This window comes from Thermobia domestica, chromosome 7 (genome assembly GCF_964235325.1).
Source record: "Thermobia domestica chromosome 7, izTheDome1.hap1.1, whole genome shotgun sequence".
NCBI classification, from domain to species: domain Eukaryota; kingdom Metazoa; phylum Arthropoda; class Insecta; order Zygentoma; family Lepismatidae; genus Thermobia; species Thermobia domestica.
The window spans coordinates 291573091-291594854 of record NC_137460.1 but is presented as its reverse complement, the minus strand read 5'-3'; the positions used below and the strand labels follow the sequence as shown (position 1 = coordinate 291594854).

Below are 21764 nucleotides of genomic sequence, written 5' to 3'. Positions count from 1 at the left end.
CTTCTTGATGGTGCGGAATGCACTGAAGCACTCCTTAGTTGAATATTGCATATGAATCCTTAGGTTGGAATTTCCCGTTTATGACGTATAGTGTTGAGCTCAAGCTTTTTGGCTGAAAAGATGCGGATGCCTCGAATGGAGCAACTAGCATTGGGCGATAACAACATGTAGGTGTCATTGCAAACGTCCCGTTTTCTGGACCCAAGAGAGCAATCACATAGAGAGTCGTATTTTCCACATTGTATGTCCATTTATGGCCATGAAATCGGACTGAAGCTCACCAACACAAACGAAAAAACATATCAAAGCAATGAGAAAAAAAGTTTCTAAAATGTTAAGAAATATACGAGGCTTGGCTAATAAATTTTAAAATCTATCAAGGTTTTCTTCTGATTCTCCTCAAATGCAAAAAAATGAGCTTCAGGTCGGTGATATCCTATGGCTTCCGAACGGAACCAAACAAATTGATTCAATTTGTGAAGAGGACCCTGGCCGTCAAAGGGTTAATGGTCTGTACTGAAGTGTCACTGGAAAAATCACTACATTGTGGAACGTCCTGTACATGAATCAAATATCACTGGGTATTCACCATGAAAATTCGGTAATGTGGACTGCAGTATATATATCACACTTCACTTGTTAACTGTAAGGTAGTTCAACCTGTACGACAAGCCACATTTGTTAAAGCCACCTTTAAGTTCCGAATAAGCCATCTTTATGCCACCAATAATAAAATGTTCATTATAATTTCATTTATTTGTATATGAAGGGTAAGAGGAAAAAACAAGGAATGTCCATGTATGTGCTTTTTCGGATGCTTTGTCCTATCTGTGGGCGACTCTTGGTACTATTTGTCTGTATATGCCATGCATGCCTAGATGTAAAAATGTCCATATAAAAAGGGGCGAAAGATTTAATAATCCTATTCTTTTTACACGGTTTTCAATGTTAAAACGCCGTTTTCTCGAAAATGTAGTTTTGTGACATTTCTTATTTTTTCCCCTTACCCTTCATATGCAGTTTATAGTGTCTCTTATTTATTTTTTTATTTCCAAGAACCGGTTTCTCACCATGATTATGTGCGTTTTAATTTACTTTTCGATCATTTTTACTAAACACATGACATATTTGGACATGTTAAACCAAATGAATAGATAAATAAACATTAACACATGAAAAACTTAATTACTAAACAATAGTAAAATGCGTGTGTCAATTTCGGAAGTGTTGACTGACGACGGCTTAAACGGACGGTCGAAATTCCTAATATGTGTGTCTGGTGTAGTGTAATTTGTATATATGTACCTTTTTACAACAAAGTTAATCAATACTTAAATTTTCTTATTCAAATTTTTTTTTAATATTCGACTATCAAATGTAAACACATAATATGGTATTAAAGAAAATAATCATATTAATAATATTGGGATTCATTCACATAAAAACATTAATAGAACACAATAATTGATCAAAACAAGCAATCCGTAAAATAATTTCAATAAGAATCACATATTGATCATTTAGAATCACTTGCCAACTCAAAATATTATCTCTTGTCTGACTGTTACTTAAACCAATATATCGAAACCTAACTTACTCTTTATCAAATCATTAATTATAGCAGGTATGTGGGCATCAACACTAATGCACGTATTTTAGCAGTATTAGCGAACTTATGACCATGGGCTCATACAATCATTACTTAACTTTATTTCCAACAAAACTTATTGGTAATGGCAAAATACTACTCTCTTAACACATTTACGGGCATTAATCGCAAACACATATAACAAGAGAGATATACAATCCACCTCTAAAAACATTAAACTTTACAATAGACACTTCCTGGTCATCTAGCAATTTACAAGCTAGGCATTCGAGAAGTAACAAGGAGTAACTGTCTCCAAACGTGAGCCGTTCTTTAATGGCCTTTGACATCACGTCAAAATGCGCGTATATCATACCATTAAATTCATAAAACGATGCCGCTTTACAGCCTCTTGGCATCTTGAACATGGCTCAACTCATTCATTATGCTCAACTGCTATTCGATTAAACTCAACGCATACAGTTCAGAAATACTTCACACACAAACATTTTGTTCGTTTGATAACCCTTATCAATATCAACGTTCCGAATAGATTTATGCCTGATTCCCTCAACATACCATAAACAATGGGATCTATCAGTTACTAAATTGTACAACGAATCAATTTCTTTCCATTTTTCTTTCTTTTTTTTTCAAAATTCTCAAATTCAATGTAAGTTTTATTACATAATATTATTATTGTGTAAATTTATTGACAAGTGCTTGTTTAAGGTAATTTTCTCTCCTTTCAAACCAATAAACATTAAAACAATCAGTTAAACAACAAAGTAATTCGTTAATTTCGACTATTTTATTCAAATGAATCGTGTAGCGAAAGCTTCAACTAGTACTTTTCTCGTATTAAAGTAATAAGAACTCTGATAAAATGAATTAAACTAATATTTTCCACGTGTATGAATATTTAACAAAAAACGAAACAAAATTAGGTATTCTCTTCTTTGCGTGAGTCGTTGAGCAATAGATAGACTTCTGAAAGATTATGAAATCGAACCCTTAATCTTTTTTTTAATATCCTTTCTGTATTAAAACAACTTCCTCATTTTAAATATACAATATTCAGATTAAACAATCGAAATATACTGACATAATATATGAATATATGTGCATATATGATTTACAAGCAAAGTTTAATACTAATTATATTTTCTTCATTAAGTATGCAAAAATGTATTCATGAAATCAGTAAAATCAAAGACTAAACAAAATCTGCATATATACTATCTAATATTCCTACATATTATATCGCTACATGCAAAATGGTTAAAATATTTATCCATATACTTGGATTGCGTAACATAGCTAATAATCTTTCAAACATTTTTAATACATATGAACAAGTTAAACGGCGGTTAAGCCTTACGTGGCGCCATCCTGTGTGTCATTGGTTGACATGACAAATTGTAAGTCATTAATAAAAAAATAGATTAATGGATTGGTCCCGAAGACCAATGGGCACAGAACTACAATATCCCTCAGCTAAAGTGTGCAGGGTCGCCGAACTCCCTGACGATTTGAATAAATCGCTTCTACACTAAGACCTTATTCCACCCTGGCTGAATGCTTTCCACATTAACGGCATGACACATCCGGGTTAATTTCCCAACCACAATTGGGCTGTCAACATTCAGGCCTTTAGGAGGCATTTTAAGAAAACAAAATACAATGAAAATATCGTAAGAGATATACCCTGGGAGAAGAGTTAATGTTTCAGCCCAGCATCTAAGTTTTAATCAATCATGTACTATTAACATTATTTAAGGCACGCCCATACCTAGAAAATTCGTAGGTTTAAAAATGTTTACCATTAAAGAGCGCAAGCTAATACAGAAATGTGCGGCCTACTCCCAAATGCACTTATCACTATCGGGAATTCAGTCACATCCGGGAGTAAGTCACATCCGAGAATAAGTCATTATTTTTGACAAAATCATATTCATTATTTAATTACTTTTACCTTTAACAATTATTATTTACATTACTTGAATTTCGAAAGTACGTCCATTTCAAAATTTAGAACAATGTTCATCAAATTTTCGTCTAGAATCAAGCCAATAATATTAATAAGTTCAAAACTGATGATAAATTTAATTATCAAATTTCCATAATATTCATAACTTGTCTACCTTTTGCGTACTTTTATTCTATAGCTCAAATTTATTATAGGTAATACTACCTATTTAAAACAAACATTCTACATTCATCGATACCAAATTGTATCTATTATCGTCGGTGGCACAATATTTAAAAGGTGGTCTTATCTTACCTTCTAAATACTGTACCACCGCAGGAAGAAGAAGAAAAAATGTTTATTACGATCCGAAACAGCTATAATATCCTTTTCTTCAAATCAACTCGAAAGTTTAAACGTCAATCAAAAAATATTATATTTATTGTTCTTCAAATACTTCAAACGTCGGAACCGAACAGGAATTTTGAAGTGTGTGATTAATTGTCAAATTCACACACTAGATGAGGCCCAATCGGACGCCACCCCGATTTCGTCACTTTAATTTGGAAAGAAGATAGTGACGCCTCTAAGGGGTGAATTATATTTTTAATTATTTTCTCTAAACTTAGAGTATAGCTGTCTCTAAACTTAACTAAATTTCAAATCTCGTTAACATCGTGACAAATATTTATTGGCTTTCACATAACAAACACCATATCTGAATGAATTCGTAACCAGATTTATAAACTCAACATTATTACCAATTATTTTCAAGATTATACTAAGTTATGTTTTAATTTACAAAATTTCAACGCCAAATTAATTTTGCCTTACAAGCTTAATATGCTGTTATCGTCATTTAGTGACATCAGATGAAAAGATTCATTAACTGAGGAACACACTTTTTCTTTACCCAAAAATCCAAATTTCAATAATGGTAATATTTATTAGTAGTTCTCTAATTTGCTTTCCAAATATCTCTAATTGCCTAACATTTCTCTAAATGCATAAAGGCATCGGGACAGCTAAATGTTCATAAAAGATAAAGGTGAATGAATAAAAACTCAAAAGAAAACAGAGTAGTAAAATTTTATTAATAAAATCTGGTTCCAAAAACTGGAAGCACGAAAAAAGGAAGAAAATATACAAAACATGAACATCCTGACAAGGATTCTATACAGAAATTCCGTATCCAAACGAGATAGCCATATTTTAAAAAGTGGTGGGGAATTATTTAAATTTCACAGTCCGAATTCGCGGTCTAAGTTAATTATCTATTCAAAATTTTCAATGCTGTACTTCCTCTACGTTTCCCATTCATTTTTCATCTCCTAAAGCTGTAAAGAAACAATAAAAGATATTTAAATAAACGTACCTGATTGTAGATCGATATTGGTTGTTCCCTTGGGCGGGCGCGTCGGTGGCAGTCGGCACACACTCAAAGCTGAAAATCAAATTCCTAACTTTCGAAATTCAAGGGAAATTGTTAAATAAACAAAGAATAATTTCTTATATCTCATTTGGTGTCTCTAAAGGAAAAGTTAAGGCTGATATCACTTTTCTATTTCGTCTCAAATTCCCCTCTCTCTCTCATTTTGTCTCTTTTTTGTTTCAATGCCATAGTTGAAGTCCGCTGGAATAATTAGGCTTAATGACCTTAAGACATTCACTGGTTCACTCTGGTGAGCGCATACAATAATCAGTGACGTACAAGTCGCGTGTTTTATACAGAAAATGATTCAACTTATGTATATTTATTAAGCGCACACAGCTTGTTTAATTTCTGTCTCGTCTCCTTCCTCATTCACTAATTTTTGCTGGTTATAGATTTCGCATTCGGGTTGTGACAATGGTAACGGACTATCGATCGCTTCAAGGTGGTGAGGGAAATCTTTGAGTTTGCCAATCTTATTTTCAGGTAAATGTTTTTTAGCCAATAATAACCAAGTGCTGTATGTTCGTGGCGTAGGCATCCATATCTTAATTCGATCCATGGATTGATATCCAGTGGAAGATGCGAATGAGTAAAATAATCAGATATAACCTTCAGCCCCAAATTAGCCCCAATTCGTGACTTTTTTTTTTAATTATTTGTGAAGAACTGCAATAACAGTTTTCTTAATTGGTATGTTAGGAATTTTGGATGAGGCACTTGTCTGTTTCCGGGGAAGATGTGGATTTCGTATGTATATGCCCAAAAGACCTGCAAAATATGGAAATAAAATTTTTAGTGGTGTTAGGGAAACATTATACTACACAAAAAATATGGAAGTGTACGTGGGGACACAACCAGAAGGTCCGTTCCAGATAGATAACAAACCTGAGGAAGTAATGAAGAGATTGTGACAACCGATTTATGGCTCATTTCGCAACGTGACCTTTGATTGAGTTGATTTTAGTTTAGCGTCTCTTTCAGCAGCGAGGCTATATGAGACGTGGCCCTACTGATTAACGTGGAATCCGAACCACATGAGCTCCCGCCGGGAATTGAACCCGGGCCTCCCACGCCAAAGGCGCGTACGCTAACCGCTTATCCACGGAGGAGCTCAACGTGACCTTTGACAATAATTGAATTAAAAGCTGCAATTTAGATAAATCAATGGAATGGGACAATAAGTTAACAATTATAAGGACAAATTGTAAAAACAAGGAAGAGTTACCCCCCTTGTTTGTAAAAGCCAAGAAGAGAAAAGAATACAGGATTGTGTTTGGTTTTCATTAGAACTGCACCATTGTTACCTACGCACCTAAGAAAAATCGGTGTGTAGTGCTGATATCAAGTATGCATAATCACAACAAATTAGATGAGAGTACCGGAGATAAGAGGAAGCCAGAGATCGTCACACTTTAAAATGAAACTAAAGTTGAGGTGGACACAGTAGACCAGATACGTACTGAATATGACGAAGACAGAAACACGAGACGATGCCCAATTGCGTCATTTTATCACTTATGGTAATGTTATACATTCAGCGAAAAGAGTGAATAAATTCTAAGAGCGAAAATACCTAAAGGAACTGGGAAAAGTGTGATTGAAAGAGAGAGCACTGAATAAACAAAATCCCACAGAGCTTCGAAAATCGGAGGCAAGGTTTTCTGAATTGATTCTAGAAGAAAATTCTTCTGTACCTCCTCAACTAGGAAAACGAGGACGATGTTACATGTGTAAACGCAGTAAGAGCAGATACTTTTGCCAGAAGTGCTGTAAGTGGATTTCCCTAAGGCACGCAAAAATGTGTGGAGACTGCTGCAGAATTGAAACGTAAATTTCCCTATTTGTAATACAAGGCTATTAGGAGAAATACTGGTTTACTTCTTTCTAGTTAATAAATATTTTATTTTGAGTGCCGCTATTTAAGCAATACAATAGTCACATATTTATCGAGCTTATTATAACAAGGAAGATATTGCTTCAATGAAATGGCTGTACAGTTTCCCTTATATTGAGTCCACTGTCTGGTCTTTGTATTTAATATTGTAAATATAATAAAAATTTAAATCGTAGTTCACATCTTATCAGGCAAAACTGTTTCTGGATCCAGGAGGCAAAATGTTACCATTCATGAAATTTTTGTTTACATTACCACTGTAGAGTTAAGAACGGTGAATCTCACGAGGGTAAAGTGTACTGACAGAGCGTAAACATTAGGGACAAGGGGAATGCTGATAGCTATGTGGTGTGGGGTCTAAAGTGAGATACTAGATACTGCATGAATAAATGATACTGAGTTTTGAAGCGTTTGTTGATATAGCTGAGGTTTAGGTTTTCGATATAGTACTGTAAAATGGGGAAAGTTATGTGTTGGTATAGCTCCAGAGTGGGACTAGGTAATCGGACAAGGAAACCTATGTGGAAAATTTATGGTTAAAGGATCAAAAGTTTTTGATTGATTTTGGATGATGCGGCTCCACGCCGTAAATCTGTATGTTAAGTTTGGCACTAAGAAAACTTTGAATGTACTTAGGATCGTCTATGTATAAAGTTAAAAAAGATTGCATCAAACTGTAGAAAAGTTAAAGTTTGTGCTCCTGTATCGGGAAAAATATTTCTGGTTTCTCTGTCCTTTATCATTTCCATTGTGAACCCAGTAGTAAGCTTACGGCTAGGGTCTGCGTTAGACAGTATCTCCAGCTGGAAATGCAGTGAAATACCATTATCTCTTATTGCTACATAACACTCAATTAATATAATTTACAATGTTCAACACAAATGGCAAGAAAAGAGAGTGACTTGAACAACGTGATCCCACGCTAGAGAAGTGTGCCAAATCAGGTGCAACATATTCTGTTTAATGTGGTGATGTACAGAAGAATGCTTACCAAAAGTGCAGGGAACAGAAAATTACATTTAAAGTATACTACCAAAATACACAAAGCATTTAACAATTTTACGGACTGTGCTATGAATATTAGTTTGTTGCCGGAATATGGATGTTTAGTGGTGAGTGAAACATGAATGAAAGAATCGGTAATGAACAGTAGAATGCCGTTTCTCAACCAATTGTCTCCATAGATAAACGACTACAAGACAATAGGGGCAAAGTGTTCGTAGTATTAAAATAAATGGGGCAGCAGAGCACAGAATCATCTCGTACGTGAGTGTGAAATTATTTGAGCTGAGGTAAGTCTGTCCAAAAACACAAACTTCGTCGGGTGTTTCTGCGGACCATATAGAAACAGTCCTCAAAATTTACTTGAAACATGCCACGAATCACTTTCAGTTGCCATTACAAGGTGACAAAGTTGCTCATTTTGGTGACTATAACTTGGGCTTAGTTATGGATAGACAGTAAACATGGAATAACATCAGACCCTTTGTCGACAATTCTATTCAAGGACTCGATTTGGGATAGTATAATATTCATAACGCGCGTAAAAATAACAGCTTAGGTTATGTCATCTCTATTATTCCGACAGAATGTGTCATCTCATATAAAGAGTTGCTTCTCCCAGACCGCGAGTTCCCCGTTCCATATGTTACTCCCAACCCCAGAAGCCAGCAATCAAACTCAAAAAGAAAGTTTGTGCCTGACTGAAGGAAGGCCCCTTTGTTTGAAACTTGTAAAATACTACAGGTGTTACAGTGGACACTTTTTCTAGATGGAACAATACACGAGACAGTGGGTTATTTCTCCGGTGTTCTTAATGCAACAATAAATACTTTGTACAAAAAAGTAAAAACAATGAAATTTCCAACATGGAACGGCGAACACTGTCGCCACACATTACGAAATTAAAAAAAAAAAGCTTTCGGAACAGTGGCGTGCATTTCCAAATGAACACATATCCTTAAAAGAATTTCTGATATAGGAAAAAAGCTATTGAGATGCAGCAAATACCTAAACTATATTTTTAAAAAAAAAATCAGACACCAGCATCAACAACACTAAACAATTTTGGTCTTAGGTCTAAAACTTCTTGCATACCTCTTGTAATGTACAAAGATGTATCAGGTGCAGAAGTTAAGGGAAAAACAAAAAATTTTAATGAATTATTTTGTAATAAATTCTAAACTGCATAATCAACGTACTTCCCTGTTCAATCTGCTTGCTCGTCCACTTTATCTCATTTATCTATCACTCCTTTATAGGATGAGTTACTTTTATTTTCTCTCCGGCCTGAGAGCCTCTGGCCAGGACAATATAAGCAAAACCTTTCTGCGCTCGACGTCATATGTTATTTCTTTTTCGCTTCGCTCATTTTTCATAGATGCATCAGGGAAACCTGTTTTCCCTGTTCTTGGAAATCAGCCCGTTTCTTTCCCATTTATAAATCTGGATTAGAAAGTTAGGTGTCATTCTAAAGCAATATCTCGCTACCCTGAAACATATCAAACCTCTACGAGGAAATTATCAGACATTACTTCCGGTTCAGTACAATCCCAAAGTTGGTATTGGGGGCTGGATGGCCCATCTACCGTCAGAGGGAGCCAAAACGTGATTTTTTTGGGTTCGCATTTACATAAAATATAAATAAAACTTTCATTAGTTTTCACTCGCTGTTTCATTTTTAACATCCCTAACATCAAAAATAATACAAGAAGACCACATCTGTATGAGTTAGCATTAGAACTAATAAATGAAAACCTGAAAGCTCGTTCTGAAATATAAACTTAAAAAAAAAAAAAAAAATGCTGCTGTTCTTGGCACAATACAGAAAGCAAAATACCGATGATGAACCAGTCTAACATATCCGAAGAGATACCTGCTACATCTCCTGGTGAAGAGAAAACAGAACTCGCCTTGAATGTAACGATTGTGGAAAAGACGTGTTCAGAAGGCAGTCAACAATTACTATTACTTGCAATACATGCCAGCAATCTCAGAAAGAGGGCAGTGACGTGGAGGTTGGTTAACTTTGAACCCGACTGGCATCTACATACTGTGGAAAAACATGTGCAAAAAGCACTCAATTATTACTGATCCCTGCAATAAATATCAACATTATCACAGCTAGTTCAGTGACACAGACGGTTTTCACAATTATGCATAGCCATCTTTTAACTGTATGAGATAAACATGTTTCCCCACAATTGAACTTCGACTATACCAATCTTTATAGTCTTGACACAAGCAGTTTCTCCCCATGTGTATTAATATATCTGTTGCGAAATATAAACTGTAATTAAGTCGTTTATACACACTTAGGACGCTGTAGTTTCTAATATGTTTTCTGCTACGTGTTTTAACAATTGCATTGCAAAATGTGAGCTCGATATAAATCTTCTTTTCAACTGTGTGTATTCATGTGTGTGAGATTTTCATCTGTGTATTAAAATGTCCTGGCAAACTTGAACATACAGCAAACACTTTTCTAAACTCGTCGTATGTGTGGAGTTTTCCACTTACGTATATTAAAATTTGTCTTGCCAAGCTTCAACGCGAATAAAATGAGGCACTGGAATCAGAAGCTCCTAGCTCGTTATTGCTAGATTTTACAGGATCGTGCTTTAAACCTTATAGAAATGTGTTGAAATACTGTTATATTAATAAATGGACTAAAATTTTGGATGCTGTTTCGTTTTGAGAGGTGTGACGTTTTCTTACAATACCAGATACGTACAAAGTAAACAGAAGTTTTTTGAATAAAATTTAAAACCTGATTTAACAACAAGAATAGGTAAGGAATACGAAACATAGCTTTGAACTTTATTTTTAACAACCCACATGCATATTCAATTTACATCATCATCCCGCGCTTCAGGAACGACAGTGAGCGAAAAAGAGTAGAAGATACTGTGTAACGAAGTTTTGGTACAAAAACTATTTCCGAACATACACCAGGAATTCCCTTAAAGTCATTAACACTTTAGATAGGAATGCCATTAAAGTCGCTTTAAAATCGAAGACATTAACAACTGGAGTGAAATCATGTTTACTATTATTAGTGAGTCTTATTTTCACACATACACCCTTAATACGATTTTTGCGTGAAGTTCGTCTGATCAGTTTAACCCATGTGGACGGGAGGAGGACTTGATTTTTTGATCGCTTCTTTTCTTCAATTTGCCAAACTTTCCGTCAATGAGCATAAAAAAAATGTCTTAGGAAATATACGAGGGCTATCCAGAAAGTAGATTACGTTTTGGAATAAAAAATCAACAAAGTATAGGAAACAAATTTTATTATATACAGATGAAAGCCACACACAAATACTACTTTTCGACATAGTCACCATTCAAATTAAGGCATTTATCGTAGCGATGTACGAGCTTGGAAATTCCTTCGTCGAAAAATTCGGCCGCCTGCGACTTCAACCACTTCGTTACCTCTTCTTGCAGCTGTTCGTCGTCATCAAAACGCTGCATAGCCAGCCACTTCTTCATTGCTGGGAATAGGTGGAAGTCGCTCGGTGCCAGGTCGGGACTGTACGGCGGATGAGGAAACAACTCCCACTGAAAAGATTCAAGAACTTCACGCGTGACATTTGCCGTGTGGGGCCGGGCGTTGTCGTGAATCAACAAGATCTTAGAGCTCAACATTCCTCTGAGCTTGTTTTGAATTGCTCTTCTGAGGTTTTGCAGAGTTTGGCAATACCTTTGAGCGTTTATTGTAGTACCTCTTTCCAGGAAGTCCACCAAAATCACACCTTTTCTGTCCCAAAAAACAGTCGCCATCATCTTCCTTGCCGACATTGTTTGCATGCATTTCTTGGGTTTTTGGGGAGAACCTGTGTGCCCCCACTGCATTGATTGCAATTTCGTTTCACAGTTCACGTGTTTCACCCATGTTTCGTCACCAGTAACGATGCGATCGAGTAAAGAGTCACCATCCTTATTGTAGGCGTCCAAAAAGTGCAACGCTGCAGCCATTCGCTGATTTTTGTGGTCCTCTGTCAAGAGTTTTGGAATCCATCTTGCACAAAACTTGTGGTAACCAAGCTTTTCGCTGATGATTTCGTGCAACAAACTTCGCGAATTTTGTGGAAAACTCAAAGAAAGTTCCGTTATTGTGAACTTTCGATTTTCACGGACTTTAACATCGACTTTTTCGACAAGTTCGGCAGTCACTTTGCTGGGTCTCCCAATTCGATCTTCGTCGTGAACATTGGTTCGGCCATTTTTAAATCTTATGACCCACTGTCGCACTCCACCTTCAGTGATAATGTTGTCCCCATACACTTCACACAGCTGCCGATAGATTTCTATCGGTTTACAGTTTTTTGCTGTCAGAAACCTTATTACTGCTCGCACCTCGCGGGATTTTCAATTAACGCAGACATTTCAAACCGTCACAGTATCTTAACGGAGCACAGCACGAACCTCTCATTAGCACGGCTAGATGCCGACTGAGCTGCGCAACGCTCTGACCCCAAGATGGCCGCGCTAGCCCCGCCCCTAGCGGACACAGACGAAAACGTAATCTACTTTCTGGATAGCCCTCGTAAATATATGCGGTGAAAACGGACCTGCGCTCACATGTATCGGCCAGCAAGATGCAGCCAAATCGCAGATGGTCCAGAAGGCCCTAGTGTCGGAATAGACATGGAACATATTTGTTCCGCTGGATCTACACTTGTAGCTGATATGGAAGTTGCCCCTCATTACCGATGTCGCTTAAACTTGTTAACCCTAACTCCATTACATATATGAAGACTCAACAAGGGGTATATTAGGAATCATTATTTTCAAATAAACATTTACTTAAGGAATCGTCATTCGAATCTTCCTCGGCGTCAGCCTCTTTTTCACTATTTGACGGCAAGGCAGAAGCGCAGCTCGTAGAGTAGATGTGGAACCAATTTGCCGTAATATCTGCCCCAAATTACGAAAGTAAAACACGTCTTCCAAAACACATTCCGTTACAAAGTGGAGGTATGTCATTTGAAGGACTTAATGTTCCCTTTAAAATTATTTTACACCTCTTTTGTAAGATATTTATCGTGAACTTAACATTTTTTCAGAACATGACTTATCTTGTGAGTGCGTCAAACCCCTTTCTATATCCTATGTATAGTTACACGTCTTGCCAAAGCTGATTCTGAACTAAATCCTATTCAACACCATTTGCATGTTTGGTTATTCAAATGTTTTAGTAAAGCCATTTGCCAAATGTAAACTGACCGTAAAAGTTTTTCTACACTCTTCATATGTGTGGTTATTGTTCTGTGTGAATTAACGTGATTTGATGCGTGTTGAAGCTTGAGTAAATGCCATCTACGCCCTTTGCATCTCTGTGGTTTTTTACTTTGTTATTGAAATGTCTTCTAAATTTAAGCTCAGACTTTATCTATTTCTACATTTTTACACGTATAACGTTTTCTTCCTGTGTGGGTCAAAACGTATGAACGTTGAATAAATTCCATTCCAGTGTCTTGGCACCTGCGAGATTTTGCTCCTGTGTGGATTAACATGTGTCTAGCCAAATTTGAACGTTTATTAAATGCCTTACCACACTCTTGGCACGTGTGACGTTTTTCTCCTGTGTGTATTAACATGTGTCTAACCAACTGTGACCGTTGATTAAATGCCTCGCCACAATCTTGGCAAGTGTGCTGCTTTTCTCTTGTGTGGATTAACATGTGTCTAACCAAATGTGACCGTCTATTAAATGCCTTACCACACTCATGGCATGTGAGATGCTTTTCTCCTTTGTGAATTAATATGTGACTATCCAAATGTGAGCGTCTATAAAATGCCTTACCACACTCTTCGCATGTGAATTGCTTTTCACCTGTGTGGATTAACATGTGTGTAGCCAAATGTGAACGTCTTTTAAATGCCTTGCCACACTCTTGGCAAGTGTTTTGTTTTGCTCCTGTGTGGCTTAACATGTGTTGAGCCAAATATGAACGTAGTTTAAATGACTTACCACACTTTTGGCATATATGAGCTTTTTCTTCTGTGTGGATTAACATGTGTGTAACCAATCTTGAACGATATCTAAATCTATTACCACACTCTTTGCATGTGTGATGTGTTTCTCCTGTATGGATTAACATGTGCTTAGACAAACTTGAACATACACGAAATTCCTTTCCACATTCTCCGCAGATGTGGGCCTTCTCACCTGTATGCAGTAACTCACCGCTTGACAAAGTTGAACTTTGACTAAAGCGTTTATCACTGATTTGGTACGTATGACGCTTTTCACTTTCCTGTGTCAGCATATGTCTTGACAAACGTGATCGATGAAATCCTTTGCCAAACTGCATCGATGTATGAGATTCCTCATCTGAATGAGAAATGGCTTCCTTTAATATATAAAAGGTTTTCTCTTCTCCGTGGGAAGCAAATACGTTATCTGGCCTGTAACATATTCAACAAACAACGAAATGTGATTGGAGATAATGATTAAGTAGCCACAACAAAAAAATGTCATCATTGGTTATATTTCATGATAAAATTACGCTTAATTTGTTTTACTACATGAAATATTGTAGAAATATGAAATGGAGTACCACTGAGAAGTATCCATATCTGCCTATTCTCAAAACAAGAGGCTATAATTCGTTTCAATATATCAAATTGAACAATCATTTATATTGTGGGGGTGATAAGTCTTTGACCAGATAATGGCGCCTGCTTTGAAACAAATGCACAGAATGAGAATTAGATCTGCCTTATCTGTAGTTTCGTGTGGAGAAAAAAACAAACTTGTGAACCAAAGGTTTAAGAACAACTCAACTTATAAATATAAACTCTACCGAAGATTATTCACATATTCATCATAAGTGGAACACGAAAGTCGGTTTGAAACGAAGAAAAAAGTAACATAGAACTTTCCAAGCAGAGGCGGAGAAACTTAACGTATCCAGTCTAAAGACGAATAGTTTACAGCGTAGTGATCGTGGTTCAGTGGTCTATACGCTCGACCAGTAATCTGGAGGTTCTTGCACCGAATACACGTCGAGCAACTTTTTTTCTCTACTTCAGGAATTTTGATTGCGATTGATCGGCAATGACAGTCGTTTGATTCAATACTTGAACTATCAAATCTTCAGGAATAATACCTGTAATAACAATAATTGTGCCGTGAAATATTTAAACTATAAAAACTTATTATCGCACTGGTCATACCATTACAAGCAGAAACGTGATATTAGGCAAAAAATATTTCGGTTTTTTGTGTAATGTTGCTCATTAAAAGGGGAATTTCTCATTTCGATTCTAAAACAAACCGAAAAAAATCGGGATGAGGCTTAAGAATTTAATTCGAGAGGGGCAAGGCTAACTCACAATATCGTCACGCTTTAGAGATGAGAATCGAGACGAGACGAAAAGTATCGTAAAAATTGCTCGTCTCATCTCGATTCTCGAAAGAGTATATGCCACTCTTTAGGTAACAATTGCTCTGTAGACTGAATCTTATATATCATTTTGTCACCTTGTATTTCAGAGCTCACTGAATTATGGTCTGTGAATATATTTTTTTTAGCAAAGCTTATATAATTACATCTGCAAACTCCACATGTTAGTTTATTATAACCCTTAGTGTTCAATGACATTCAGTTGCTTTTATTACAGTTATTTTCCTGAAAACGTACAATACTATATTTTCTACAGGAAACTTTAGCGGAAAGCTTTCGATTAAATTTGAGTAGCTGCAGAAATGTCTGAGGAAGTTACGGAACCCCTTCTCCGAAACCCCTACGTTTAGGTAAGTTTTGCCAAATTTTAGGGCAACTTTAAAACTTTTAATACCATTATTATTATTATTATTACTGAAGTGTTGTAAATTTAATGGTTCAACCTGTTTTACCCAACTTCCGTTTAGTGAGTATTGTGATGAACAAACACCGTGTGTATAGGTTTTCTCCGTGTTCCGCTTCCTTCCCCTTTCTTTATTCCAACATTTCTTTCATTCTCATCATCGACGTCTTCTGTAGCTTAGCCGGCGTAACCGTTACTTAAAATAAATTTTCTTACGGTTCTTGTGAATTTAGAATCCCTACTTTCTACACGAAATTTGTCTTGAAACTTTCCGTTATAACATTTAGCTAGTTGTAGGGATATATGGAGAGGGTATGTCCTGATGGTCCTAACACCTCTCCAATCCCGACTATTTTGTAACTTCTGGCTAACGCTACGCTCGATTTTACAGGCTTTAATACAATGTGTTCTCGTACGGAATTTCTTATCTACATTATTATTTATTATATAGATATTTATTATATTTATATTATCCACCAATTCGTCCATCATAATTCACTTGCTTTAATCATAGTCTTCCTTAACCTAACAGCCATAATCGTTGGACATTAAATGATTTCATTTTCAAGCTGTTAACCCAAACCAATGCGAATCGAAAAAGTTGTATCTTCTATTGGTGATTAACGTTTTCTCACGAAAAAAATATGTAGAAAAAGTCACGGCGAATCGTCATTCCATTCAAAAATTAAACTGCACACTAGTAATACCTTAACCTAAAATGTAACCATTACATATCCTTTGGAACTTTACCAATATCTGTACGGATATTCCGGAAAGTGCCATAGTTGGAATTGTTCGTTGAATCGGTGGGTCAGTCGGTCGTGGTTAACAGCATATGAACCACTGCGACCCACCACCACCACAATGACACACTACGACCCACCACTCACTACCTGGTCAGATTTATGTCCGTCACGATATATACGATATCAAAGTGAACCTGGTACATAACAAAATACTTATTTTGTGCTATGTGGAAGAAACATTTCATTATTATAAATGAAAATGAAGACCCGTTGTCACTAAAATTATTTATATATCATTACATTTTATGTCAGGAAATTTAAAAATCCGAAGAACTCGTTGCAAAAGCAGCTACAAAAAACTGTCACTATGATTACAAACAAACAAAGGGACGATACAACAACTTTTAAAATTTTGCACAAGATACGTGATTTCCTTTTGTATACCAATTTCAAGTTGCGATTTTATATAGTCTGATAATTTGAGATAGTAAAATTTTGCGTATATTAATATGTAGCTACGTAGTTACATCTGATACATTCTTATTAAATAAATACTTTTGAGAAGTATAGATTTTTCAATTTCTTGTAATTTCAATCTACTTATTTGAAATACATGATATAACGATTCCGGAATTCCACGTTAAGGTAAGGTGGACAACCATTAAAACCTTCGTTACTCTTAGATTATTACTAGTGCTTTTATGTATGTGCTCTAAACATAGAATTTAAATTTATCATAACCCGGTGTAATGTCATTCGCAGAAATCGAAATATATACTGGGTTTGGAATCCTGCTATTACACGGCTATTGCAAACACTGCCCATCGAGTGTTATTAGCATTGTGAAACACTTTAGTCATTATTGTTTTTTATGTTAAAAGTAAATAGGTTGTGCGAAGATAAATGCTACACTCTGAATACCGAAATATTGAATAAATATGTTATACATCGCAGTATAAAATACAGGCAGCTAAATTATTGGAAATAAATAATTGAATATGTTGAGCGTCTACATTTAAGTGGCATTTTATTACATTACGTTCATTCAAATGGGGATTAAATTCGTACGTCATCACTTATAATCTAAGTGGTCTCTCCTGTTAGAGAAAGGACAGTTGGCACAATAGCTTTTTCACTTTTAAAAAAGTGTCGCGTGCAGCAATGTTTTCGGAATTACAACATTCAAGAGTGAGAAGACGCACAATCTGCATATTATACCTCAGTACAAAAAATGTGACATCAACCTAATCTGGTATTAACTACAGAAATGGCTGAATCGATTGAAATTAAATTTTACATGTCTGCAATTAGCCAGACATGTATGATGTATCTAACTTAGAAAACTTGTTATCTTTTTTTACGTTACTGTCTCTAGAATGACCATCTTACGAGTAAGAGAAAATCTATAAATGCTACACTAAAAGCAGAGTATCTGATGAGTGGATTATGCTTGGGAGGTGAAAATTGTCATGAAAAATTTTTACTCTATACCAGTGAGCTAGTTATCTACAACTTAGGAGATGAAAACGGACAATTTTGCGCAGATTTCGTAATACATAAATTTACCATATGATATAAAATGAATATGCAATGTACAGAACTTCATCACACATTGTCTGATGTACTCGAGTGATCACAATATTGCTAGCATTAAAAATGTAGAAAAACTACGTTTTCAAGGGGATGTTGTGACATTAAGATGTAAACTTCAAATCAACTTATAGACTTCTTTAGATGTTTTAACAAGAGTAACGTCAAAAACAGCAAAAAGGCTTGTAGTATACGACTTACAAAAATTTACTGCGAAACAAAGTATTTTCATTATTTCTCTTTCAAACAACGCTTTTATCATTTCCGAACGTTCTTTTTTACTTATATGGAGAAATATATCTATCTACTTCTTGGGAAAAAATATCGAAGAATCACTACTTCTTCCTCGATAATTCACATTAATATTTCCTGTTTCATTCCCGCGTTACTACAATACAATACTCAGGGAAGAACACTTACGGACATTCTTCACTAAGTATATCTACGTACCTTTAACGGCATCATACATAATATACCTTCTTTAAACACACACTTGGAGGAATACAATTACGTAATACTATATGACTAATGCTGTAACGAACACTGGACATTTATAAACACTTACAACATAAAAACTACAAAATAGCAATAATAATTAACATTTGAAATAAATTTTCAAGAAAATCTTTTCCCGATTTTACCATCGCATTTCGAAGAAAGTATACATTTTATTTATACTATTTCAGTCAAAATATGTTTTCTTCCCATAAATGCGTCTTGAAACTAGTCCACATCTCATTAAAGTGTGAGTTAAGATCAAGTTCCTGCACAAATCCTGAACCAAGGACAATAAGCATAAGCTTGATCCCGGTTGTATTTACTGTACTATCTGTGAAATTTCAAAGTTGAAGTTAAGCATTAGTTTTCTGCACACTTTGTTGCAGAGGTAGCACCCTCGTGATCCGGGGTTTGTTTCGCTGGTTACAAGAAAGTACAACATACAGAACATATGTTCGCGAAATTGTGAATGAAAGCCGAAAGAGTCGACTAATTGAAAGAAACGTGACCTTCATTTGAAGTTTTCATAATAATTTTTAATGTGTAATTTTAGCAGTAATAGCTTAAAAAGTAAAATATATATTCCACTTTAAACTTTAGTATACATTCAAGAATATACGAAACTCGTTCACACAGTGATTAACCAAACCCGAAGTCCCAGACCTCATAAATTTAACTTCTCGACTGGGTATCATCCTACACTAAACCATGCCAACTTCGATCATTATAGCACACTCTTAGAGTATCGTATCCTATAATATTACCTTTTCGTTTTTGGCACACCAAAATGTCACAAAAGTTTTACGGTTCACAAGCATAGTGACCCGCCTATCGTAGACATATCGATTTCATTATTTGTGTAAAAATGTGATGTCTTCTTATTGTAAATGTCAACTAAATATATAGCACGTAAAATTTCTTTTCGTTCATCTCACGCTAAGTAAGTTATTCAAAATTTAACGTCTTTTTCCTGATTGTTAATAACCATCTTTAACCCTTTCAGCCCTGACGTACACAATTGTGCAGGTAGGTAGAATCACCAATATATACAATACCGGCCGAACATTATGTTTACACTAAGGTAACTATAATGAACAAGTTCAAAAAGTTACAAAATTCGTAAAATATCTGCGTTCATGGACAAATAATACGGTGTTAGAGGAATGTGTGAAATAACCAATGTAAATGTCGGAACGGTAAAATCTTGTATTCGTTAAAACATACATCATTGGCTAGAAAACGAACAAATAACAGCATTGCCTAGTACTAAAATAATATTTCAAATCAGTATAAAGGTAAAAATTCGTGCCAGTAAAAAAGAAAGTGTGAAGGCGGCACATTTTTTATTAACCATTCACATAACATCTGCCAAATATCTGTTACATAGCTACAACTTTTTTATGCATGTCTAAAAGTATCAACCTGGTGGGGTTTATTAAACATTTTATACAAAACCCAAATTAAACAAGTGAATATCGTTTCAGAGTCGACTTCCAAAATATGCAAATTCAATATTCAAACATGAGGTAGTGCATCTGTAACAATTTGTTCCAATATATTAACAAGATGGAAGAAGGAATCTGTTCCTTGGACGCTGGATCTATTTCAAATATCTATTACTAGTTATCCGCTACTCTTTCACTTCTATAAAGATACATGTTGAGAAAACAAGTTAATTTGAAGCACTTCTAATTTGAATCCAAAGTTAAGGGAAAAGACAGGACGTATTGTTGGGACGCTGACCCGATCGCAGAAGAGCTGCCCGACAGCTTATACAGTTTTTTTATATGAAAATTAGGTAGCAGGATTACTAATCACTTACAAACAACAGCTGCTACATACCTGTTACCATTTTCGTTTTATAGCGATAAATGCAGAAACCGGAGACGGATAATTTTAATCACGTCTACTTTGAATTGAATTTCAACGGAAAAAATGAACATACTATTTGAATGCAGAATCGATTACAAGAAACTGCAACGTGATAGATTTTTAGCATTATTCCTCTAAGAAAATAAGTAATGAAATTGGATATAATAGTGAATTTGAACTACTTCCGTGTTTGACATGAATACAGTTAAAAAAAATAGCCGTGATATTACGCCAGATTCGACACCAGTTTTGGAATACCTATTCTAAAATAGTGTTAAAATGTGTTCGTGTCTAAGCAAAACGATTACGGTTTTAACACTGATACTTTCTATATTTTATCAGAATAATAATCCATAGGTCATTTCTGACGAGATAAACTGATTTGACAATGCGTGTACGTGCAGAAAACTGATGCCACCGGCACTAACAGCGAGTAGAAGGTTTGGCTGCATAGCACACACTGGCAGCAACTTTCGGAATAAAGAAAAAATAATGCATTGCTGTGTCAAAAAAAATGTGCTTTGGCATCGTTCTATATTTTCTGAAAATATATCCTTACTTGTTAAATAATTATTAACTTGTTAACTTATTAAATAAATATTAACAAATGTGAACATATAGAAATTTATTTTGAAGCAAACATAGGAAACTGTAAGTATATATAACGAAACCTGGTTAAACTGCCCTAATCCATGAACACATGGTCTAACATATGTGAAGTGCAAGAAAAGAAATATTAATAGTATATGTGAACATATAGAGATATATTTTGGAATGAAAATGTTTCAACTTCCGTGACTTGAACGCACGACCATTTATTCCAGACTGCAACGCGTTAACCATCTGACCACCGAATCAACCTAGGAAGATTTGGTTTGTCCGTTTTATTTACTGTGCAAAAATGCAAAATTAAATCATGTAAATTGTTTCGTACAAAAATTCAGTACTATACATAGCAAAACACAATAGAGACAACGTTTCGGCTATCACGACCTGAGGCTCATTTTTTGGAATTTAAAAGAAATAGGACAATGTTAAGTTTAAACTTTATTAAACGAACCTCGTATTTGGAGGAGCAATCTTGAAACATTTGGTATTTTGTACACTTGTGTTAGTAAGCCCAGCTTCGGTCTTATGGCCATATATGCTCAAGAAACAGGGGCACAGATCACGTGAGTGCTGCATTTCTGTTCCCCTGTTTCCTTATATCTGAATTTCGGGACAATCACCCTGCACCTAGGCACTGTTATAACTAAAAGACAATAGGACGATAATTCCGCTCCCGATGGTAGGAGTGAAAATCGGGATTTTCCCGGCTGACCATATACAAGCTTTGGTTTGCTAAAAGAA

The 21764-nt window shown here is 35.4% G+C and overlaps 1 protein-coding gene across 3 annotated transcripts in view; it reads right to left on the bottom strand.

Annotated features, from left to right (window-relative positions):
- Window positions 1–21764, bottom strand: part of LOC145691040 (uncharacterized) — an 84474-nt gene that overhangs the window by 51088 nt on the left and 11622 nt on the right. Inside the window, exon 2 of one of the 3 annotated variants that reach the window (XM_081766640.1) lies at window positions 12415–14304. The exons of the other annotated variants lie outside the window; for them this stretch is intronic. Within the exon in view, the coding sequence (XP_081622766.1) occupies window positions 13275–14304 (1030 nt within the window). The 3' untranslated portion in view covers window positions 12415–13274. Of the gene's footprint in view, window positions 1–12414; window positions 14305–21764 lie in introns of those variants that run through there. 3 annotated transcript variants of the gene reach the window in all.